The sequence below is a fragment of the Mus musculus genome, chromosome 14, assembly GCF_000001635.26.
Source record: "Mus musculus strain C57BL/6J chromosome 14, GRCm38.p6 C57BL/6J".
Lineage (NCBI taxonomy): Eukaryota > Metazoa > Chordata > Mammalia > Rodentia > Muridae > Mus > Mus musculus.
This window is the reverse complement of record NC_000080.6, coordinates 57,547,464-57,571,582: the sequence shown is the minus strand read 5'-3', so window position 1 is coordinate 57,571,582 and position 24,119 is coordinate 57,547,464. Positions and strand designations below refer to the sequence as shown.

The window sequence follows — 24,119 nt, the reverse complement described above, 5'->3', positions numbered from 1 at the left end:
ACCCCACCCCCGCACTGTGACGACTGCGCATGCGTCAGTGGTGAGTGGCGGCCACGGAGTGTGGCGGCGGAGGGTCAAGGGATGTTTTGGGTGGGTTCCGAACCGGGTCCATACTGACCCTTGGAGACTTTCCCAGTAGGGGCCTCGTCTCTGCGGGGTCCTTCTTCTTGGACATCTTGAGCCGGAAACAAGTCCTTAGTGGTCCGGTCGGAATGGTGCCTGGGGAAGGGATATATATGCATGGACACGAGGAAGCCTTGAGCCTTAGCATGGGGTTTGGCTGGCCGGGCTGTTCATCCAAACTTACCTTGTTGTGTGTTTGTGGCTTGCTTTCTCTGTGCAAGTTTTATCTCAGGTCATGGTGGGATTTATTATTTTGAGATGGTCTCACTGTATAGCCAGGCTGGCCTCGAACTCAGACTCATTGATCCCTCATTTTTCCCGTGTCACCACACCCAACAATCTTTCTTTAAATAATAAACAGTATTTAGGAAGTGAAGGACTTCCCTCAGGCAGAGACTTGTATGAAAATGAAAGCACACGATTTTTATACACTCGAGATGCACAGGCAGACAGATCTCTGAGTTCAAGGCCAGCCTGGTCTACAGAGAATTTTCCTGGACAGCCAAGGCTACACAAAGAAATCCTATCATTCATTCATAGGTAGATAGATAGAGCAAGTTCTAGGACAGCCAAGGCAACACAACTGTCTTGAATCAATAAGATTACTTAGAGAATATCTGCCAGGCATTGTCATCTACAGAGTTCACGCTCAGGGAACAAACAAGTTGAGAACAATGTCATTTCTAGTGACTGTGGGTGCCTGTCTCTGAGCCGCAGGTTGAGCATACTTGACAGGTCATTCTATTCGCCTACTAGTACAGCTACCCTTCCTGCAGTTTACTAACGACTCTGGAAAGAAACTTTGTTTCATTCTCTTTCTGCTGGCTTAAACTCTCTTGACCTAAATATCTTGGAGAAGGTACTTAGATACTCTGACATACAGTATTGTTAGTTTTTTGTTGTTGCTTTCGTAGATCTGATGCATGGGAATAGAAGTTTGTTTTGATTTTGGGTTTTTTTTTTGGGGGGGGGGTTGGTTTTGTTTTTTTTTGTTTTTCCAGACAAGGTTTCTCTGTGTAGCCCTGGCTGTCCTGGAACTCACTCTGTAGACCAGGCTGGCCTCGAACTCAGAACTCCACCTGCCTCTGCCTCCTGAGTGCTGGGATTAAAGGCGTGCACCACCACGCCCGACTAGAACTAGAAGATTTTTATAGAAATGAAGAATCCCTGCTGCTGCTGCCGCTGCTGACCCTTTCCCCACGGTAGTCCCATCTTCCTGTAACCCCATTTCCATTTTTCCTATCAAGGCAAGGCCTTGACTTTATTTCCCATCAGGTTCTTCCCTGTTGCCCTTAGGTGCTGAGCCACATTTCTGACATAGAGCAATAGCTGTCTTGCCATTTCTTTGTCTCTGGGGTTTCTGGACCTCTGCACTAAGGATATTTTGGACAGATCTTTGAAGTAGAGGGTTGTCCTATGAACTGTAGAAAGTTCAGAGTCATAGCTGACCTTTGTCCACTGGTTGCCAGCAATGCCCTTGATTATGATAACCAAAAATGTTTCCAGCTGTTTGCAAGTCTTTCTCCTAGAAGAAGAGTGACTCCTGGCTCTCCCATGAGAACCACTGATCTAGAATATGAGCCAGTAAACACTCCAGGTCAGTTTAATATGACACAGCCCTTTTCAGACCTGCTTAACACAATTTCACAAACCTACTTAAAAAGCAATACAAAACAGCCACACAGCGTAACACACCTCAGGAGGCTGAGACAGTGGGATCATGAGTTTGAGGCTAGCCTAAGCTACATAGTGAGTTCCAGGAGAGCCTGGGCTACATAGTGAGACCCTGTCTTCTGTATTTCTTCTCCCCCACCCCCCTCAATATGGTTAGTAATGACAGGAACTTCTGTCTTCCACCACTACCTTAGTAAATAGAACTTTACCAAGCATAGTTCTCACACAGAGAAGTAACCACTGTATAATCTTATGGCTTTTATGAACTTTTTTTAATCTTCACAGTTTTGACCTTTATTTAAATGAAGTTATTTATATTTTCTTCGAGGAGTACTAGGGATTAACCCTGTGGTTTTGCACAGGCTAGCAAGCACTCTGCCACTAAGCCATAGCTCAAACCCTTAATATTTTAAATTTTATTACAGTATATCACTGAGTTTTGTATATGTATATTCATATTTCTGTATACATGTGTATATAGGATAAATAGATTTTTAGAAAGAGGACAACGAACTATGATGGGCAAGAGTGCTATGAATGCAAAAAATGAAAACAATTTAGCCCTTTTTCTGGAAATAAATGGGATTAAAAAATACAGCAACATATAAAAAAAATTTTACACTCATGATCCTCACCTAAGAAATTTTTTGTCACATAGGCATAAAAAAAAAATCAAATCAAACATTTACTGATAGTAACCACACATTTTATTTATTTTTCATTGAATGCGTTTGGGTGCTCTGCCTGCATGTATGTACATATGTGTGCCATGTGTGCGCCAAGTGCCTGCTAAGCCCAGTAGAGGGCATGGGTCTCTGAAACTGGAATTGCAGGTGCCCGTGAATCAGCATGTAGGCACTAGGAGCTGAGCCCGGGGCCTCTGCATGAGCAGCTGTGCTCTTAGCCACTCAGTCATCTCTTTAGCCCCTGTTAGCTTATTTTAAAGCAATTCTTTGGTGTATATGTAATTTTATTATTAAACATAAAGACAGATTTGCATACCAATAGATGTACTTGATTCTTTTTACATAATGAATTATGGTTGAATATTTACTATTTCAGGCTGTAGAGTCTCCAACATTTCCGGGAGTTGGTTAGCTTTTTGATATGATTGTCATTAATAAGAACACTTCAAATAAGTATGCTCTATGAGTGGTAGGTGTCTCATTAGTGCCACTTCCCAAGTGTTAATTCCCAGGCAAAATTCATTAAATGACTCTTTATGAAACTTAAGTGACCAGTTACAACAGCATTTTTTAAAAAGTTTTTTTGGGGGTTTTTTGTTTTGTTTTAGGTTTTTTTTTTTTTTTTTTTTTTTTTGGTTTTTCAAGACAGGGTTTCTCTGTATAGCCCTGGCTGTCCTGGAACTCACTTTGTAGACCAGGCTGGCCTCGAACTCAGAAATCCGCCTGCCTCTGCCTCCTGAGTGCTGGGATTAAAGGCGTGTACCACCACCACGCCCAGCTTAAAAAGTTTTTTAATTGCCAGAGACAATTTTTTAAAATGCTATGTCCTTTGTGGGTGTGTGCAGTGTCTGGGGAGGCCAGAAGAAGGCACTGGGTCCCTTGGAGCTGGGGTTACAGTCATCAGCCTCCCACTGTGCGTGCTGGAAACCAAACTCAGATCCTCTGTAAGAACAAACAGTATGTGCTCTTAACAGCCGAACCATTTCCCCAGCCTCAGAAACAGCAGGTTTTAAGATCAAATACTCTAATGCAGTACAATCTAAAACTACTAATTTGATACTTCAATGCTGAGGAATGCCTGTAGGAAAATACCAAGTCTGTTTTCTGTGGTTCGTTGTTTTCTGTAAGAGTAGAAAATACAGACAACACAGTTCATGACGTGTCGTGTGTGCAGAGCCAAGGCTGTAGTGATGTGTCGTACAGTGCTTCGTGAAACGACCTCAGACTCACCAGGTGCTGAGTGTTCAGTTAAGTTTTGCTTGCTGCATATCTAGTAACCTTTCACTGATGCTAACACTCCCCACCTCCCTCTGCACGTTTAGCTATGAAACCTTATGTATGAGGTCATAATCCTCAGTTTAAGAAGTTAATTCCAGCCCTTGGGAGGCAGAGGCAGGCGGATTTCTGAGTTCGAGGCCAACCTGGTCTACAGAGTGAGTTCCAGGACAGCCAGGGCTACACAGAGAAACCCTGTCACGAAAAACCTAAAAATGAATCAAGAAGTTAAGGAACATCTAGGCTATGTATGTATACACAAGTTTTTCAAGGTTTTGGGCACCATTCATGTGGTGTGTAGACTATGTGAAGGCAAAACGTCTAAATAAAAGAAGAAAAGCACGTAAAGAAGTATGGATATAAAAAAGACTTCCTGTTTGTAGAAGTGAAAACTGCATCAAAGATGAATCTGCTGAGATGCTTTAGTGGGTAAAGTTTCCCGTGGACAAGTCTGTTGCCCCGAGTTTGATTCCCAGAACGCACAAGGCCAAGGCTTTTTATCAAATTGATACAAAACTAAAAAACCCTGCAGATCCAAGAGCCTCAGTAAACCCAAGGTACTAAAAACGTGTAGAAGAAAGTGCACCGGGCTGGTGAGATGGCTCAGTGGGTAAGAGCACCCGACTGCTCTTCCGAAGGTCCAGAGTTCAAATCCCAGCAACCACATGGTGGCTCACAACCATCCCTAACGAGATCTGACTCCCTCTTCTGGAGTGTCTGAAAACAGCTACAGTGTACTTACATATAATAATAAATAAATCTTTAAAAAAAAAAAAAAAAAAAAAAAAAAAAAAAAAAGAAGAAAGTGCACCAAGGCAGAAATAAATAGGAAGAGATCTTAAAGACACAGGGAAAGAAAGACACAGAAGAATATGAGAGAGCGCTTTTATTAGAGCTCATTGTGTGTGCACACGGACATAGGTGTGGCACCAGGCATATGTGAAAGTCAGAGAATCACTCTCCAGGAATGGGTTCCTTCCCAGACCTATTTATTTGTGTGTTTGCATGCTTTTTGAGACAGTGTCTCCATGTAACCCTGGCTGGTGTGGAACTAGCTATGTAGACTTGGCCAAGTGCTGGGACTAAAGTGGTGTGCCCCATGCCTGGCTATCTCCTACCTTCTTTCAGGGTTTCTGCTGCATCCACTCCTATCCCTGCCTTCTATCTCTTACCAGTACTGGGGCTGGGATATCATGTAAGCCACCCTATCTGGTCGGTTGGTTGGCTTTATTTGCATTCTATGTGTATGAGCATTTGCCTTAATAGATGTCTGTGCACCACATGCGTGCCTGGCGCCAGTGAAGGCCAGGTGCGGGCATCACATCCTCTGGGACTGGAGTTATAGGTTGTGCACTGTTGTGTGGGCGCTGAGGATAGAACCAGACCCTCTGGAAGAGCAGTCAGTGAGTGCTCTTGACTGCTGAGCCATTTCTCCAACCCTTCATCTGGCTTTTGTACAGGAATTCCAAAGACTGACCTCAGGCTACCAGGGTTGCTCAGCCTGTGATGTCACCTGCTAAGCCTTTCCTCCATCCCCGGGAGTTTTAGATATGTATGCTTTCTGTTTAAAATTCACTTCTCACTAGGCAAAGGTGGGCATGCCTTTAATCCCATGAGGCCTGGTCTGCATAGCAAGTTCCAGAACACCTGGGGCTCCATGGAGAAGAAAAAAAAAAAATCCCATTGTTATTTGGTGGGCATAGGAAACAAGTCCATACAACATATGTTCTTGCACTGCAGGTCGCAGACACTTTGTGAAATGAGTGAGTCAGAAGACGACGACATACCCCAGCTCTCTTCCCATACCTTAGCAGCTCTCCAGGAGTTTTATGCTGAGCAGAAGCAATCCGTCAACCCCAGAGGGGATGATAAATATAACGTTGGGGTAATAGAGGAGAACTGGGTAAGTGAGTGCATACAGGTTGAGAAGTAGCGGTGTGGTGTGTGCAGTTGTGGCGCTTGTCTTCCCTCTACCTGCTGTCACTCAGGAGCTGAGAACTCCAGGAAGCAAGGGCAGAAGGCAGACAGCAGATGGACGGACGTCCTTGGACAGGGTGCACAGACTGTCTTGGCTCTGACTAACAGGCTAGCTGGTGATCAGAGAAGGGGTTTGCAGGTAGTGGAACAGTAAGGTCCTGTCCACAAGGCACACCCTATTGGTTTTCATAGACCCCCAACAGGTTCTATGGTGGAAAAAAAAAAGAAGGATCATTTCAGTAAAAGGTGTAGCTGAACCTACGTGTACAATGGAAAGTTGATGAGAGAGTTTTTAAGAATAGGTTAATTTCAGCCGGGCGGTGGTGGCGCATGCCTTTAATCCCAGCACTTGGGAGGCAGAGGCAGGTGGATTTCTGAGTTCAAGGCCAGCCTGGTCTACAGAGTGAGTTCCTGGCTAGGGCTACACAGAGAAACCCTGTCTCGGAAAAACAAAAACAAACAAACAAACAAAAAGAATAGGTTAATTTTATACACTTGTATTTTGTAGCCATATAAAAAGTAGGCATGGGGGCTGGTGAGATGGCTCAGTGGGTAAGAGCACCCGACTGCTCTTCCGAAGGTCCGGAGTTCAAATCCCAGCAACCACATGGTGGCTCACAACCATCTGTAACAAGATCTGATGCGTGTGTCTGAAGACAGCTACAGTGTACTTACATATAATAAATAAATAAATTAAAAAAAAAAAAAAAGTAGGCATGGGCCAGGCAATGGTACTTGCCTGTAATCCCGGCACCCAGGAGGCAGAGGGAGGAGGACTCAATAGCCTCAGGCCCCACTTCGAATACATAATAAGTTTAGGGACATAAAAATTAATTTTTTTGTCTCAAAAAAATTGAAATAAAAAAAGTAGAAATTTACAAAATAAAACTATTTCGGGAAACCCCTAATCCAAGTATTTTGAAGTTATCAGCCGAGTAGCAAGGTCTCCCATTTGTCTGCTGACTGAAGTAACAGGCCCATCCTTTCCTGTCACTTTGTAAGTGGAGGGAGGTTTTATGTCGTTTGTTTGTTTCAGGTTTTACGTTTGCCCAGCTGAGGTCCTTTAAGGTGTATCACAGTTTTCTGATCACTCATAAGCCCCACTTAAAACTACGGTGTAAAAACGTTCCCCTTCTGTACGCCACGTGTTCCATCTAACGAAGGGCACTTTCTCATGACCTCCTTCCTTGTATATTTTTATTTTTTTGTTCAAGGATGGCCTTGAACTCCTGAATTCCTGATCTCCTGCCTCTACGGGCAAGTTCTGGGGTCACAGTGTGGGCCACGTCACCTGACTTAGCATTGCATTTTCACCTTTTAGCTTGATCTACAGATAAGTAGCTTGCATTTGAAGTATTATTCTTTAGGTGGGCTGACTTTTTCTTCAGCCTAATCTTTACATACTTATGCAATTCTTTTCAGACTCTAAAAGTAACATATGGCCGTTGTAGAAAATATATCAAGCATTTACAAAAGCTAGTTTGTTCCCGGTACTTACTTACCTAATTTGGGGACTTTAGTTTGTTGATAAACAGTGAGGAAATATCCCAAGGGGGATTGTTTGTTTGTTTGTTTGTTTGTCCCAGCACCGGGGAGGCTGAGACGTGAAGTCAGCACAGCTGTCCCACACTGTTCGAGCACAGGGAGCTGAGTGCTTCTGTCACTGTCGTCTGTCTCTCAGTTTTAGGTTTTGCTCTCTGTGTTGCATTCTTGGGGGCTTCCTGCGTTATGATTAACTTTTTGTCTTTTCCTGTGAAAATGTTTAGGCAAAGTCTTAAACTTACGGAAGCTTCTCTGGCCCTATTTGGAAGTCTTCCATATGCCCTGGGGATGGTTACACACACACACACACACACACACACACACACACACACACACACACACTCCCGGAGCAATCTCAAACAGTATAATTGGTGCAGGGTCAACAGAGACAATTGACAAACTCTGACTGGCCAGGAGAAAAGGTTACAGGTTCAAGGCCTCCCTTTACAATAGGCTGAGCGCTCTCTGAAAATGTAGTTTGGGGGCTGGTGAGATGGCTCAGTGGGTAAGAGCACCCGACTGCTCTTCTGAAGGTCCGAAGTTCAAATCCCAGCAACCACATGGTGGCTCACAACCACCTGTAATGAGATCTGATGCCCTCTTCTGGTGCATCTGAAGACAGCTACAGTGTACTTACATATAATAAATAAATAAATAAATCTTTAAAAAAAAAAAAAAGAAAATGTAGTTTGAAGATAGCTGGTCATACAGGATATGACCCTGGAGGAATAGAACCCAGTAAATGAGATAGATTAACTAAAATAATCTTTGCCTTCTTTATAGAGCAGGTGATGAAGCAATATGGTATAAGGAGTTAGGTGTTAGTATTTATTCATAAAAAGACTGGTTCATAAACATTTTGTTTGTCTGGAATGCTTTAAAACTGCAAACACTGCCAGCCTAAAAGCAGGCTGTCATAAAATAAATGTGTTTGCTTTGACAAAAACATTCTTTAGATTCTTTGAATTGGAGTTAAAGGGCTAATACTAAAAATAAAATCTGTTCTATTTATATTTTCTAATTGTGACTGAACTTGTAAACCTGGACATGTAATGAAAAATGAAACACATGTCCAGAGACAATGATATAATTTGTACTATTTGGATAATCATTAGTCGGTCTGTGTTCTGTAAAACCTGGATAAAGAAGCAACCTGATTACAGTCAGTCAGAGCTGCAGGATTCCGCAGACCACCACACCTGACTTCTTCCCTCCCGATGCCTGCCTGCCTTTCTTTCTTCCTTCCTTTCTTTCTTTCTTCCTTCCTTGCTCTCTCTCCTTCCCTCCCTCCCTCCCTCCCTTTCTTCCTTCCTTCCTTCCTTCCTTCCTTTTTTGAGACAGGGTTTCTCTGTGTAGCCCTGGCTGTCCTGGAACTCACTCTGTAGACCAGGCTGGCCTCGAACTCAGAAATCCGGCTGCCTCTGCCTCCCAAGTGCTGGGATTAAAGGTGTGGGCCACCACTGCCTGGCAATGATTCCTATCTCCTCTCAAGGACTACCCTGTCAAAAGGGCCAGAACTGTCCCCCATCAAGGCTGGCCTGAATTATACCATGAGACCCCTCCCCCACATCTCAAAAACAAACAAAAATAACCAAGGATTGGGAATATAGCTCTTTGGTAAACCACCGCCTAGCACATATTCCATATATGTATCCCTATGTTCCATAAATAGCAATGCACACACATGCACATATGCACACAGAGACACAAGAAAATTCTGGATATGGGTAGTAAAGAAAATCCAGGAGGAGAGTTTATTAGTAAAGTACTTACCATGCAGGCACGGAGACCTGAGTTCAAATTCAGCACTCATGTAAACAGCGGGAGTCAGTGATGTGCACTTGTGAGCCCAGCAGTGGGGAGGTAGAGACAGGAGGATCCCTACAGCCTACAGCCAGCTAGCCCAACCACACTGCTGAGCTCCAGGGCTAGGGAGAGATTTCTCAGAGAAATAATAGTAAGGTGACTGAAGGAGACCCCAGTGTTACGCAGTCATGGACCACACCCACGAGAGGTCCTCAGACCTTCCTGAGGAAGAGCAGGTCTTCCTAGAACCTTAGGGTCAGAGCCACATCGCCCCCTCTCAAAACTTGGTTAGAAACTAGAACTCTCGAGCTGGACACAATGGCACGTGTCTGTTACCGAGCACAGGGAGGGTGGAGGCAGAAGGGTCAGGAGCTTACGGTTATCCTCAGCAGCACAACAAGACTGAGGCCAGTCTCATCGCTACCACCCAACCCGTAAAATGGGCTGTGATGGTGGCTGCCTTTAATCCCAGCACCGGAGAGGCTAGAGCAGGTGGAGTGTTGAGTTCCAGGCCAGCCAGGGCTCTGTCTCAAAAGAAAAGATAATAAATAGGTAAAGGAAGGAAGGAAGAAATTATAAATCTAAAACTACTGCAAATATGTTGATAAAAATTGTATTCAGCTAAGTTGTCAGTCAAGTGTGAGAACAGAGATGCAGTTTAGACTTGGAGCACTTCCAACAGAAAGCCAGCTCTAGCAAGTAATGAAGGAAAGCGCGTGTGAGCTCTGCTCTGGCAGGGAAGACATGAACCAAGGAAGGTCAGTGTGAGCTCAAGGGAGGAGGTTTTCTGACACACAGAGCAGGAGACGTCCCCAAACAACCGTGACACCAAGTCCTGGGAAGGGGCCTTCTGAAACCTGCACAGCAGTGGTCCCAGTTTCGAGAGGAGAGAGAGATAGAGAGAGAGAGAGAGAGAGAGAGAGAGAGAGAGAGAGAGAGAGAGAGAGAGAGAGAGAGCACGCTCCAGGGAGTAAGGTAGAATGATGGAGGACCCCACAGGAAGAGAGTCTGTTCAAAGGCCCATAGAAGGCTGAGACTGAGGGTCAGGACAAAGGACTGCACACACAGCTCGTTGGTGGAGTTCTTGTCCAGCATCCATGAAACCAGACTCAGCCTTAGTACTGCACGAGAGGGTCCTGATGGCTCACACTTGTAGTCCCCAGCGCATGGGAGGGGGAAGCAGGAGGAAGTTTCAAGCCACATAGGGAGTTCAAAGCCAGTGTGGGATATGTAAGACCCTGACTGTAATAAAGAGAGGGAGGGAGAGAGGGAGGGAGGGAGGGAGGGAGGGAGGGAGGGAGGGAGGGAGGGAGGTGGTAATCATGCATGTATATTAACTAGGACAAACCAGTAATCACACTGGAAAAAACCATACTCTTAGTATTTTATGTGGCTCAACACTACTGGTTCCAGTTATCCAAAATGTGGATTCTAACTGCCTCAGGAGATGAAGGGAGAGGATTGTGTGAGGGAGCAAAGTGCATGCTGTAGGAACAGATGGATTGGAGACTGACCCTAAGCATAGTGACAGAGCTGGGGGGCAAAAGGGTGACAAAACCAGGAATTGAAGATGATAGGTTCTGAGGGATGGGGCCCAAAAGCAAGGAGATGTGGGGTAAGAGGCTTAATTTTCATTGTAAATCTAGAAGTCTGGGGGGAGAGGTGATTTGCTCATAAAGCTGTGTGCCTTTAGTACAGAAATAGGGCTTTGGTTTGCCACTTTGGAGGCAGGATTAAAAGGATCAATTGTTCTTGAGTAGGGGAAGGAGAGAAAGGAAAAAGAAAATAGAATGATATTCTTCTGGAATGTCATGGAAAACCAAACCGTAGGCCACTGGTGGTATGGGACGAGGAAGGGTCGTTTGCAGCCTCCCTGGAGGCAGCTCCTGTGACTCAGCCGTCCCCTGCCTCTGTGATGTGGTGGGGTCAGGCTCCATAATGTCCCCTGCCCAGGAGTGTTCCTCCGGCCGTCCATGGAGAATCCATCTGGATGCAGACATGAATTTATGCATTCATGGAAGTGCATATGCACACTCTGACTTCGGAAGCATTGTGAAGCTCGTCTTTACAAGTTAATATTCAGCCACGGCTGTGCAAGCTGAATGGGAAACACATAAGCATCCTGGTTTCTTAGTCAGAAAATGTTGCTGATTTAAAGAATTCTGCGTATTTTCATACAATTTGCAATTTTGAATAGCAAATTTAGCTGTCGTAATTTTGAAGGCTGCCTTGTTTTGAGTAATACAGACCGTGACTAGTAAACCCTTCAGATAAACCTAGCACTGAATACAAAGCACTGAATTTAATTCCAAGTCCAAAGGAAGAAGAAAAGCATTTAGCCCGGCCTGATAGATAGCTCACGCTTGTGATGTCAGCTTTCTGGTCTGACTTTTCTCCTCAATGTTTCCAAGGCTTGTCTACAATGTAGCATGGCTGGACCTTGGTCTTTCTGGATGGACCACAGTCCACTGTGGGTACACACTGCCTCTTTAGCACAGCCCACTGTGTGGGTGCACACTGCCTCTTTAGCACAGCCCACTGTGTGGGTGCACACTGCCTCGTTAGCACAGCCCACTGTGGGTGCACACTGCCTCGTTAGCACAGCCCACTGTGTGGGTGCACACTGCCTCTTTAGCACAGCCCACTGTGTGGGTGCACACTGCCTCGTTAGCACAGCCCACTGTGTGGGTGCACACTGCCTCGTTAGCACAGCCCACTGTGGGTGCACACTGCCTCGTTAGCACAGCCCACTGTGTGGGTGCACACTGCCTCGTTAGCACAGCCCACTGTGTGGGTGCACACTGCCTCGTTAGCACAGCCCACTGTGGGTGCACACTGCCTCGTTAGCACAGCCCACTGTGTGGGTGCACACTGCCTCGTTAGCACAGCCCACTGTGTGGGTGCACACTGCCTCTTTAGCACAGCCCACTGTGTGGGTGCACACTGCCTCTTTAGCACAGCCCACTGTGTGGGTGCACACTGCCTCGTTAGCACAGCCCACTGTGTGGGTGCACACTGCCTCGTTAGCACAGCCCACTGTGTGGGTGCACACTGCCTCTTTAGCACAGCCCACTGTGTGGGTGCACACTGCCTCTTTAGCACAGCCCACTGTGTGGGTGCACACTGCCTCGTTAGCACAGCCCACTGTGTGGGTGCACACTGCCTCGTTAGCACAGCCCACTGTGTGGGCGCACACTGCCTCGTTAGCACAGCCCACTGTGTGGGTGCACACTGCCTCGTTAGCACAGCCCACTGTGTGGGCGCACACTGCCTCTTTAGCACAGCCCACTGTGTGGGTGCACACTGCCTCTTTAGCACAGCCCACTGTGTGGGTGCACACTGCCTCTTTAGCACAGCCCACTGTGTGGGTGCACACTGCACCTTTGTAACTGGTTCTTCACATGGCAGGCTTTTGGCTTGTTTGTATTCTTGACAGATTTTCAGTACTTTGAAATAATAATCTTCTAGAACCTAGAGTCCCATATATACCAGGCAAACACTGACCTGTGTCCCTAGACACAGGCCAGATTTTTAAATCAAAGACTCAGTTTGCATGACAGCTAGGTCTTGTTGGGGAAAAGAGGTGGAGAAATGGGCTGACCACAGAGGGAAACCAAACTGCTTTTTTTTTCACATTAACACCATCCTTCACTTATAAATACATAAGTAAGGACCACCAAAACTTTAAGGAAAGTCACAGTCAGGATGAAATCAAACATCAAAACTAGGGGCTGGAGAGATGGCTCAGTGGGTAAGAGCACTGACTGCTCTTCCTGAGGTTCTGAGTTCAAATCCCACCAACTACAGGGTATCTCACAACCATCTATAATGTTATCCAATAACCTCTTCTAGTATGTCTGAAGAGAGCAACGGTATACTCACATACATAAATTAAATAAATAACTCTTAAAGAAAAAAAAACAACAATAAAACCAGCGAAACTAAAGCAAGTCACAACCTTAAGGAACAAAAGACAGTTAACTTGGGAAACATGGAGGAGGTGAAGAGAGAGGAAGCCTTGGAAACCACCAACCAGTCACAGCCCCTGCCCCTTGCCCCTTGCCCCTGCCTCTGCCCCTTGCCCCTGCCTCTGCCCCTGCCTGGATCTGTTCAGTTGGTGGTCCACTTTAGGAGCTGAATCCGGTTCAGGTTGGGTATGCTCTGCCATCAGGGGAGCCTTGGCTGGTGTTAGCTCTGTAATATCAGCAGCCCTCGTACTCAGGGTGTAGCCTCTGTTGGTGCACTGGGGAACTTTACTGATCTTAAATAACTTAAAAGAAACATGAACTGATGACAAGTTAAATATCTGTGCAGTATTTAGGAGGAGTGAGTTGAAAGAAGTTTATTTGAGTTCTGAGATGGTGTCACCTGTCCCTGTTACAGCAGCTGAGCCAGTTCTGGTACAGTCAGGACACTGCTTTGCGACTTGCACGGGAAGCGATCGATGCTGCTGGAGAAGGAGGCAGGTGAGATTCAGATTCTATTTCTTTTTCTCTTCTCGTTTGAGGAACACATGGAAACAATCATGTCACTTAGGAGGCACAGGTATATAAATGAATACTTTGAATGTCCTTCCTAAATGAGATAGTTTCTTAAAAGTCTGAAGTACAATATGTAAATGTTGTCATGCGGTTTGCCACTCATGGCTCACTAAGAACTACTCCATAGCTAGGCAGTGGTGAGGGAGAGGATCTCTGTGAGTTGAGGCTAGGCTGTTCTACAGAGTGAGTTCCAAAACAGCCAGGGATACACAGAGAAACCCTGTCTCAAAAAAACAAAAAAAACCCCAGATGTTCCAGTACTAAGTATAAGGAAATCTTTTCACTGTAGCCTCTCTCTGACAGCACCCCCCCAAACACACATACACACACACACACACACACACACACACACACACACACACACCCTTCTCTCTGAGACAGGTACTCATATAGTTCAGGCTACCTTTATAGGCTTTTAGAGCAAACTACAACCTTGACTTTTTTTTTTTTTTTTTTTTTTTTGGTTTTTTTCGAGACAGGGTTTCTCTGTGTAGCCCTGGCTGTCCTGGAACTCACTTTGTAGACCAGGCTGGCCTCGAACTCAGAAATCCATCTGCCTCTGCCTCCCAAGTGCTGGGATTAAAGGCGTGCGCCACCACCGCCGGCCTAACCTTGACTTCTTAAGGGGAAAAAAATATTCCTAGGGCCACCCTATAATTTTTGCTTCAGCTTTTCCTGAGGACTCTCCTGGCCAGCATGCTGGGGTCTTCCCACCTCTTATGTTCTAGGTTACACATTTCCTAAGCTCCAGTCCCTGGTTTACAGCTTCATCTATGTGGGTCACACCCATGGCTTCCACAGAAGAGGTGTACAGAAGTGAGCTTATCAGACAATGGTTTTGATTTCCTCTTTCTCTGAACCATAATAGTTTTGCTGACTGTCTAATTCTAGCTTTTGAAAATGTTTTTAAATTGTCAAGAAACCCATCCTTCAAGCTGGGCATTTGAGGAGGTCGGAGGCAGGCAGCTCTCAAGACCAGCCTGGTCTATAGTGAGTGTTCCAGGGCTACACAGAGAAACCCTGTCTCAAAACAACAACAATAAAACCAAACAACCAAAAACAAAACCCCTCATCCAAAAAGAAAAGAGAAGAAATCCAGCAGCATTTTGAGTGTTTGTAGGAAATGTGCTTCCTCCATCTCCATCCCCATCCTTGGCTTGTGTAGAAGTTTCCCTCATTCCAGGTTCTCAATGTCTTGATGTGTAACTTTCCTCTGGCACTGACCCTGGGGCGCCCCAAAGTAGTTCTTTCATTCTTGTTTGATTTGAAGATATCTTAAATTATTTCTCTAATTTCCCCCATCACTGCTGCTGCTCGTGTGTGTGTGTGTCTGTGTCTATGTCTGTGTGTCTATGTGTGTGCTTCTGTTTGCTTTCTATTCCTCATCCTGGAACTTCTGTTGCTTGAGGATGGGACTTGATACATGATCCTGTTGTCCTCCCCACTGTCCTCAGTGACCTGCTTTCTCCAGCTATACCCCTCTACTAAAGTATCCACTCAGTGTCCCTCAGAATACCACCCTGACTGGATACTAAGTTCTCAGCTCCTGAGCAGGGCCTCCCTCCTCGGCACCTTCTCAGTCGACGCTGAAGTGATTTTTCCCGATTATTTGATATTGGATATCTATTAGATGTTAGGTGTTCTCCTGGCACGTTTGCTGAGCCCTGCCTCTTCCTTCATACCTAAGGGTGGGTGGGCCCCTTGGTATGCCTAAGGGTGGACCTCATCTGTTCTGTTTAGCCTGAGGAGTAATTTCAGGATCTACCAGTGAGTTGCCGTCGCAGTCCCTCTTTGTGCTGTGGCATCTGTAGCGAGGGGATCAGGATAAACTATTTCCCAGAAAGCTTCTGAGTCTGTCCAGTGTGCTGGCTGGAGGTCCAGCAGGATTCCCCTAACTCCTGCCTGAGGTTACACACATCTGGCGCTGGTGTTCTAGACCCTTCTAACTTCTCTTCTCCCTGCTGTGGAGCTGGGATCGGAGCCCAGAGCCTTGCTTAGCTGCATGCTCTTCCACCAGCCTCATCTAGCTCTCTCCTAATTCCCACAGAGTACCATGCTGTCTGTGCTGGGCACTTCCCTCCCAAGCATCCGCCAAGCTGCAGAACATGCCTCCAGGTCTCTCCAGTGTCCTCAGGACGTGGGGATGTGAAAGAGAATCCTGTTTCTTAAATAGGTCTTTCAACAACTTGTTTTTAGCTCCACCTTCACTCCCGGGTCTTGAATTTCCTAGGTCTGTGTTACCCTGAGCCCCTTGGGGATGCTTCAATGTAAGCCATGGACTGCCCAGCTCCCCTGGCTGCCAATGCCAGGCCAACTGAGCCAACTGTCTGTTCATTAGCTTCCTAAGCACAGTGCTTTACCTCCTGTCTACTCTCAGCTCTTCACCCCCTCGTCTGTTCCCTTTGCTCTCAGAAATGTACGCCCAAAACAACAAAACAAAATGTGACAGACTTGGATGAAGGAATCCATCCTAATGAGTGTGTTCCCTACATCTCCTTAGCAAGTCTTGGTTTTCTGTTTTTTGATTTTTTTTTTTTTTTTTGTCGCTGCTCTTTGTTTTTTCTTAGCTTCTTGGCTTTCAGTCGCTGATAAGTACTTGAGATATTGACTCATTCAGGTGGTTTGATCATGGTGAGTTGGCCTTGGGAAACAGCATCTATGGCAGAGGTATCGAGCAAGCATGTTCCCACTGACCCAGCTTCCTTCTAATGGCCAAAGACCAAGGGCTTATCTCTATAAGACATTTAAGGTTAAAGCGATAACATTTGGGAATAATATTTTCTTAGATACATTGGATCTTCCCATTAATTATTAGCTTTACCATCACATATTAATTGGACGTAACTTTTTTCTTTTTAAAAGAGAGTTTCATCATCTTCCCTCCATACCCCAAGTGCTTGGATTTTAGGTGTGTACTACCAAACCTGACACCTTTTTTTCCTGAAAGGTGAGTTAGTATTTGTAGGAGCCATGGGCGTACAGTAAAGGCAGCTTGTAGTGGACTACTACTGTGTGCCTTCTGCTGTGCCTCCCAGCACCCCTGCTGTGGTCACACCTCAGCACCCCTGCTGTGGTCACACCTCAGCACCCCTGCTGTGGTCACACCTCAGCACCCCTGCTGTGGTCACACCTCAGCACCCCTGCTGTGGTCACACCTCAGCACCCCTGCTGTGGTCACACCTCAGCACCCCTGCTGTGGTCACACCTCAGCACCCCTGCTGTGGTCACACCTCTGTGAGTTCAAAGCCAGCCTGGTCTGAGCCACCACACCCAGCTCCTTGGACAGGTTTTGAGCACGCTGTCTCAAGTACTGTGAATTTGCGTCTAACTGCCCTGTGTTCCGAAGACACTGCTTGTAGTTGTCCACCACCCACAGCTCTAACAGTCTTCCCGCCTCCTTGAGCACTGGGAGGAGGGAAGATGGTGCAGATCTCCCACTTAGGGCTTATTCTCTGCATAGTAAAGTTGCCACTGGGGCCAGGGAGGAGCCAGGCACCTGGGTACAGTCAGCCCTCCGGGAGGTATTTGAATGCAGTCCCTCTGGTTCCACTGCCTGCAAACCTCCACTTATTTTCATGAGGAGCAGTGTTCTCTCCTGCCTCAAGGCTCCTTCTGCCTTTTTTGCCCAGTGCAAAGGCATTGTACAAGGGGGCTCGTGTCCTCCCCAGGCACGGGAGGCTTCACTTATGAAGCCCTCTCAGCCTCTGTAAGAAGCATGTCGGCCGGGGCCTAGCAAACACAGAAGTGGATGCTCACAGTCAGCTATTGGATGGATCACAAGGCCCCTAATGGAGGAGCTAGAGAAAGTACCCAAGGAGCTAAAGAGATCTGCAATCCTATCGGAGGAACAACATTATGAACTAACCAGTACCACAGAGCTCTTGACTCTAGCAGCATATGTATCAAAAGATGACCTAGTCGGCCATCACTGGAAAGAGAGGCCCATTGGACACGCAAACTTTATATGCCCCAGTACAGGGGAACACCAGGGCCAAAAACTGGGAATGGGTGGGTAGGGGAGTGGGGGGGGGGACTTTTGGGATAGCATTGGAAATGTAATTGAAGAAAATACGTAATAAAAAAAAAAAAGGGGGGCTGGTGAGATGGCTCAGTGGGTAAGAGCACCCGACTGCTCTTCCGAAGGTCCAGAGTTCAAATCCCAGCAACCACATGGTGGCTCACAACCATCCGTAACAAGATCTGACTCCCTCTTCTGGTGTGTCTGAAGATAGCTACAGTGTACTTACTACAATAATAAATAAAATCTTTAAAAAAAAAAAAAAAAAAAAAAAAAGAAGAAGCATGTCGGGTTGGAGAGACAGGTAGGAGTTAAGAATGTTAGCTGCACTTGCAGGGGCCCTGCATGGTTCTAGGCACTGACATGGTAACTCGCAACTACCTGTAACTCCAGTTCCAAAGGATCTGACCTTCTCTAATGGCCTCTGAAGGCCATGTATGCATTTGTGTACACACATCCATGTACACACCTACACACACACATACATACACACATACACGCATACATACATTCACACATACATACATACACACCTACACACATACATACATACATATATACATGCATGCATACATATATATACATTCACACACATACACACCTACACACATACATACATACACATACATACATGCATATACACATATATAAATACACATACATACAAAACAACAAGAGGGGCTGGAGATATGCTTTGTTGTTAGTTTAAAAGCACTGGCTGCTCTTTCAAAGGACCTGGATTCAAACCACCACCCACATGGCAGCTCACAGCTATCTATAACTCCAGCTGGAGAGGATCCAATGCCTTCTCTGGCCTTGATGGGCACCTGGTGTGCATGTGGTACACAGAAAACACTCATGCAGATGAAGTAAACATATTGTACATCTTTAAAAAGCAAAAGGAGGAAGAAACATATCTCATTTTAGAAGCTTAAGTTTAAAATTAACTCCTTTTCAAGACATACTTGTTTCTGTCTATACTGTTTATATGTGATGTATATATACTTGTTTCTGTCTGTACTGTTTATATTTGATGTATATATACTTGTTTCTCTCTACACTGTTTATATATGATGTGTGTATACTTGTGCCTGTCTGTACTGTTTATATGTAATGTGTGTATACTTCTTTTTATGTGAGGGTACAAGCATACCACAGCACACACGGGGAGGCCAGGGACAGCCTTTTGTGTCCATCTCATCTTCTACTTTACATGGGTTCCAGGCTTGCAAAATAAGGTCCTCAGACTTTCCCCGCAAAGCTTTACCTGTGGAGCCATGTCTCTGGCCCTTAAGTCCTTTTACATTGGTAATACATGCATATAACCCAAATCTAGAAGTTACAAAAGGGATGGAGAGAAGAGGCTAGAGAGTCTAGCCTGTCTTCCTTGTAGTCTCCAGAACTTTCTCCTAGAAGTCACCTATAGCTCTACACCCAAGAAAGCAGGGGTGGTGGCACACCTGCAGCCCCAGCACTCGGGAGGTGCAGGCAGGGGGATCAGAAGTTCAATGTCGCCACGGCTAAGTAGTGAGTTTGAGACTAACCTGGAACACATGAGATCCCATCTTAAACAAGCACACAAACAGCTTAGATTGGGCTAGGATTCACCCTGAAATAACAGGTGCATTCAGGCTTTGAGTTAGCCATGTCTAACTTTAGTCATAATGTGTGCTTGATACTTTTTATATTTTTCCATAAACATAAGTATAGTCTTTCAGCTCAAAATTGTGAGTTGCAGGAAGCCTTTTGTTTGACTTGGTTTGGTTTGGTTTTGGTTTTGTGAGACAGGGTTTCTCTGTATAACAGAGCCCTGGCCGTTCTGGAACCTTCTCTGTAGCTCAGGCTGACCTCAAACTCACTGGGATTCTCCAGCCTCTGCCTCCAAGTGCTGGGATTTGCCTGGCTGGAGTTAGACATTTTCAATAACAGTTACTTACTCTGTAACTTCCCTTAAGAAAATGTGAGCCGGGCGTGGTGGCATAAGCCTTTAATCCCAGCACTCGGGAGGCAGAGGCAGGCGGATTTCTGAGTTCAAGGCCATCCTAGTCAACAGAACAAGTTCCAGGACAGCCAGGGCTACACAGAGAAAACCTGTCTCGAAGAAACCAAAAAAAAAAAAAAAGTGAGCTTACTTTGTTCAAGGAAATTTTGGTCTCCATATTAGCAGGAACGAGATCTTGAGAGTTTCTCTCTAAGAGGTAGAGTTGATGAGTTTATAAGTCCCACACTTAATATTCAGAGTGGTTTTGACTTTTTTTTTATGGGCTGTTTTTTTTTTTTTTTTAAGACCTAAGGAACTAAGATCAGAAATGTCAGCTGTCAGTGTTAAACTGAATTCTGTTATTAGTGGTTTTTACATATAGCCTGGGTTTCTAGTGTTTCCATTCTTGTGTCCAGTGTATTTGGGGGTTTTGTTGTTGTTGTTTTGTTTGGGTTTTTTGGGGGGTGGGGGGTCCGAGACAGGGTTTCTCTGTATAGCCCTGGCTGTCCTGGAACTCACTTTGTAGACCAGGCTGGCCTTGAAATCAGAAATCCGCCTGCCTCTGCCTCTGCCCCTCTGCCCCTCTGCCCCTCTGCTCCTCTGCCTCTGCCTCCCGAGTGCGAGTGCTGGGATTAAAGGCTTGCACCACTACGCCCGGCTCAGTGTATTTGTTGATCTCACCAAGAAAACTTGAAGTTCGAGCATCTGTAATAAATGCTGTTTACAAACACTGACATTTGGAAGAGAACTTGAGATCTTTGGTGTAATTTCATCTAACATGGAAAATGGGCACTGTACTTGATGCCCTAGTAATCATGTGAACGGACAGAAACAGCCTGCAAAGTAAACAGGGCAGCCTTCCCAAAACCTCATACAGTGGAAACCCTGTGGCTCAGGGTGGCGAGCCCTCAGGGGAGGTACTGGGTCCTTATGTATAGTGTCTTCAAAAGAGACCAACCTTAAACCATCATAGCATCCGCCTTTTAGGGGATAAGCATATTACATGTTAGCTGTTTTAGAAAAGGTTCAGATGCAAAAGTCACAACTACATACAGTAAAATATGTCACAGACGTCACATGGATGCAGGTGTACTATATGGTGGTACAGCTCATATACAGCTGAGTGTATGTAAATTTCCTGTATATGAAAATATGGTTGATAGGGGGTACAGAATCTTAAGTTTTAAGGGGAACCGAATTAAAATAGCTTTTTTCTAGAATTAGAAAAAAACAAATAAACAATCAATTTCTGAGCCTAGACTTTTAAGAAGTTTTTATTTGCACCATTCCTCACCTCATGCTATGCGCTTGCTTCAGAATCGCGTGTGTGAGCGCGCCAAGCGTGTACCAGAAGCTCCGGGAGCTCTGTAGGGAAGACAGCTCTGTCTACATCTTTGAATACGACAGAAGATTCGCCATATATGGGGATGAATTTATCTTCTATGATTACAACCATCCACTGGAGTTGCCTGAGAGAATCGCTGCGCATAGCTTTGACCTTGTGGTTGCAGACCCTCCTTACCTGTCTGAGGAATGTCTCAGGAAGACATCTGAAACGATCCAGTTTCTGACTCGGGGCAAGATTCTGCTGTGCACAGGTAGGTGCCACCTTCATACCTGTAAGAGCCTCTGTCGGGTGCTGGGTTTATGAGTTCCCAGAGATCTTAGAAGCTGCCATTTACTGCATGACCTTAACCAAGTTATGTGACCTCTCTATGCCCCAGAGAGCCATTGTGAATTGAGTGATGTAGCGCACATAAAGTGTTTAACATGGTCTGACCTGTGCACATGTGGATACATGTTAGATATTACTTTTGTCTAGCCACCACTGTGATGGGCACATACACGCAACATCTGTGCACCCCACAACACACACATACCCACCATGGAAGAAAGTGGGGAAAGTACACACTTTGCAAACATGTTAGAGGAAATAAAGAGGAATATAAAGTACCCCGTGTACAGTGGGGTTGTCCCCCAGTTATTCCAGGGGTTTCATCTAAGGCCCACCCACTCACAGCTCAGATCAGCCGTGCTTAGGGTCCCTTCTGACTCTTAGCTCACTTGGTCTGTTCTTTAGGAGCCATCATGGAAGAGCAGGCAGCTCAGCTCCTGGGTGTGAAGATGTGCAAGTTTATTCCGGAACACTCCCGAAACTTGGCCAATGAGTTCCGCTGTTACACGAACTATGACTCTGGGCTGGACTGTGAAGCCTAAATTCACATGGCAGCAGTTCCATAGAGGACTCCACATTCATTTCCCAGTTCTCGTTCTGTGGAAACATTGTGACCTCCCCCTTTCTCTGCCCTGGCTGGGACTCCCCTGGCTTATTTTTCAAAATAAAATAAAACTTCTCCATGCTGATTCTGTCATGAGGTTGAGATTCTTACACCAACCCAGGTCTGTGGACTTAGAGTGAAGAGAAATGTTGTTCAGCGTGTGAGAACAGAATGGCAGACTTTTGCTGTCCAGTGGGCTGAGAGCTCTGGTGGCTAGGCTCTGGCTGCTTCTTGGAGACCTGACCTACCTCCATGAAGCAGGTTGGTCCACGGCCAGCGTTCCGTCCGACTCCTCCTGCATCCCGCCTCCCCTTTGGCTCCGAGGGCTCTGGTGAACACAGCACTGGTATCCCAGCACGCGGTACCTCACTCCAGACTGGGAAAGGATGGCAGTGTCAAGCCAAACATCCTAACCAAGCAGCAGAGCTGGGTGTGCTGGAGCCCGGCTGTCACAGCTATTTACGTCCTTCCGTGCTCCAGGAGAGTACACAGGAGCCGAGGAACAACTGTGCAATCCCAGCACTAGGGAGGTTGAGGCAGGAGGATTGTAAGTTTGAGCCCAGCCTGGGTCACATAGGGAGAGTCTCCACACAAAAGCAGGGACGTGTAGGATTTGGAGAGTTCACGAGGGACGTCATGCTGGGGTGGACATGCCCACACTCCGTATGTTCCCACCACAGTGCTTGAGGATGGAGAATGGCATAGCAGTGCTGGGGTCAGCATGGGCATGGTGAAGAGGGCTGAGTGTGGCCACAAAGGGACCTTCTCTGTGGTACTGGGATGTTCTGTCCGTCCTGTCGTAGCAGTTTCACAAATCCCGTGATCACATTACACAGTGCACGTGAATCTGGCTGACTCCAAGTGGCATCTAAGGACAGAGTCAGTGACCTCACACTATAGTTACCCAACATACCACTTCCAAGGCTTTAGGTCTCAGGCCCTCCCTCCATATGCCAAGAAGTGAGTTCTAACTGGACAATGGAAGGATTTCTGGGGCTTAGGTAAAAGCCAGCTTTCCTCAGGAACTCGTGAAACCTGCTTTCCGTCCCCAAAAGGAGCCCCTGCCCCTAGCCACTCATCCTCTGTATAATTCACGCGGTTTGTCCACCCTGAGTTCTCGCTGTCTCAGTACTTCCTGTCTCTTCTCTCTTGCTGTCTGCCTATGCTCCACCGCTTACTAACTCCCTTCCTCTCTCCTGTTTCCCCAGCCCTAGCCATGTCCCGTCTGCTTCCTTTTCTCTGCTCTGGACTTTTCCAGGTGCCCCCTTGATAGATCCTCTCTTACCCACAGTAAAAATGTTTCCCCTGATGGAGCGGCCATGTTGCCAGTTTCTGTACTTGGCCCCTTCACAGGAAACGAGTTAAGGGTTCACAAGATCAGGGGCTGGAGAGCTGGCTTATCGGTTAAGAACATTGACTGCTCTTCCAGAGGCCCTGAGTTCAATTCCCAGCAACCACAGGTGGCTCACAACCATCTGCAATAGGACCTGATGCTCTCTTATGGTGTGTCTGAAGACAGCAACAGTGAACTCATATAAATAAAATAAATAAATCTTTTTTAAAGGGGGGGGGACTACACAAGATCACTCTGGTGGTTTGGTAACTTTTGAGACCTACAATCGTGTCAAAATTGAAGAAAAAGTATCTCACAGTTTCAGAAAAGGATGTCTTTCTTTGACCAAAAGAATGTCAGATGACCAGCACATGTCACATGCCCCCCCCCCCCCCCCAGTCTTCTCCACTGGAGTCTTCTCTTCCCAGGCAGAGGCTGTCCTAGCATCTAGTCCTCGGGCTGACCTGTGCCTGTGGGGGAGGGGAAATATTCCCGGGTGCTGGACCCCTGTAAAGTTTCAGGAATCAAACACTGATAGATTTTTATAAGAAGAACCCACATGAACACTGAGAGGAACTCAGAACGGAGGTCAGTGGGGAGGAGCTGTGGCAGGGGCTCATTATGCATATTCTAGTTCAGCGTGTTACATAAAATATAGTCATCAGAGGAGGGGGCTTCAACTGAGAAAAACGTCTCTAGGCAAGCCTGTGATTGCTGGGGGAGGGCCCAGCCCACTACAGATAGTGCCATCCCTGGGCTGGTGGTCCTAGGTTCTGTAAGAAAGCAAGCTGAGCAAGCCATGAGGAGCAAGCCAATAAGCAGCACCCTTCCATGGCCTCTGCATCAGCTCCTGCCTCCAGGCTCCTACCCTGTTTGTGATCTTC

General features: G+C 46.2%; 1 protein-coding gene across 2 annotated transcripts; it reads left to right on the top strand.

Annotated features, from left to right (window-relative positions):
* Eef1akmt1 (EEF1A alpha lysine methyltransferase 1) lies at positions 1-21,988 on the top strand. 2 transcript variants are annotated; one of them, NM_026526.3, is made up of 5 exons: positions 1-40; positions 5,499-5,661; positions 13,467-13,549; positions 20,941-21,221; positions 21,704-21,988. In NM_026526.3, the coding sequence occupies exons 2-5, from the start codon at positions 5,518-5,520 to the stop codon at positions 21,838-21,840; spliced, it is 645 nt and encodes a 214-aa protein (NP_080802.2). In that variant the 5' UTR covers positions 1-40; positions 5,499-5,517; the 3' UTR covers positions 21,841-21,988. The 2 variants fall into 2 exon arrangements, with proteins under 2 accessions (NP_080802.2, XP_006519546.1); XM_006519483.4 differs by lacking the exon at positions 1-40 and adding an exon at positions 1,659-1,720 and having other exon boundaries at positions 21,704-21,987.
* The last annotated feature ends 2,131 nt before the right edge of the window (positions 21,989-24,119 follow it).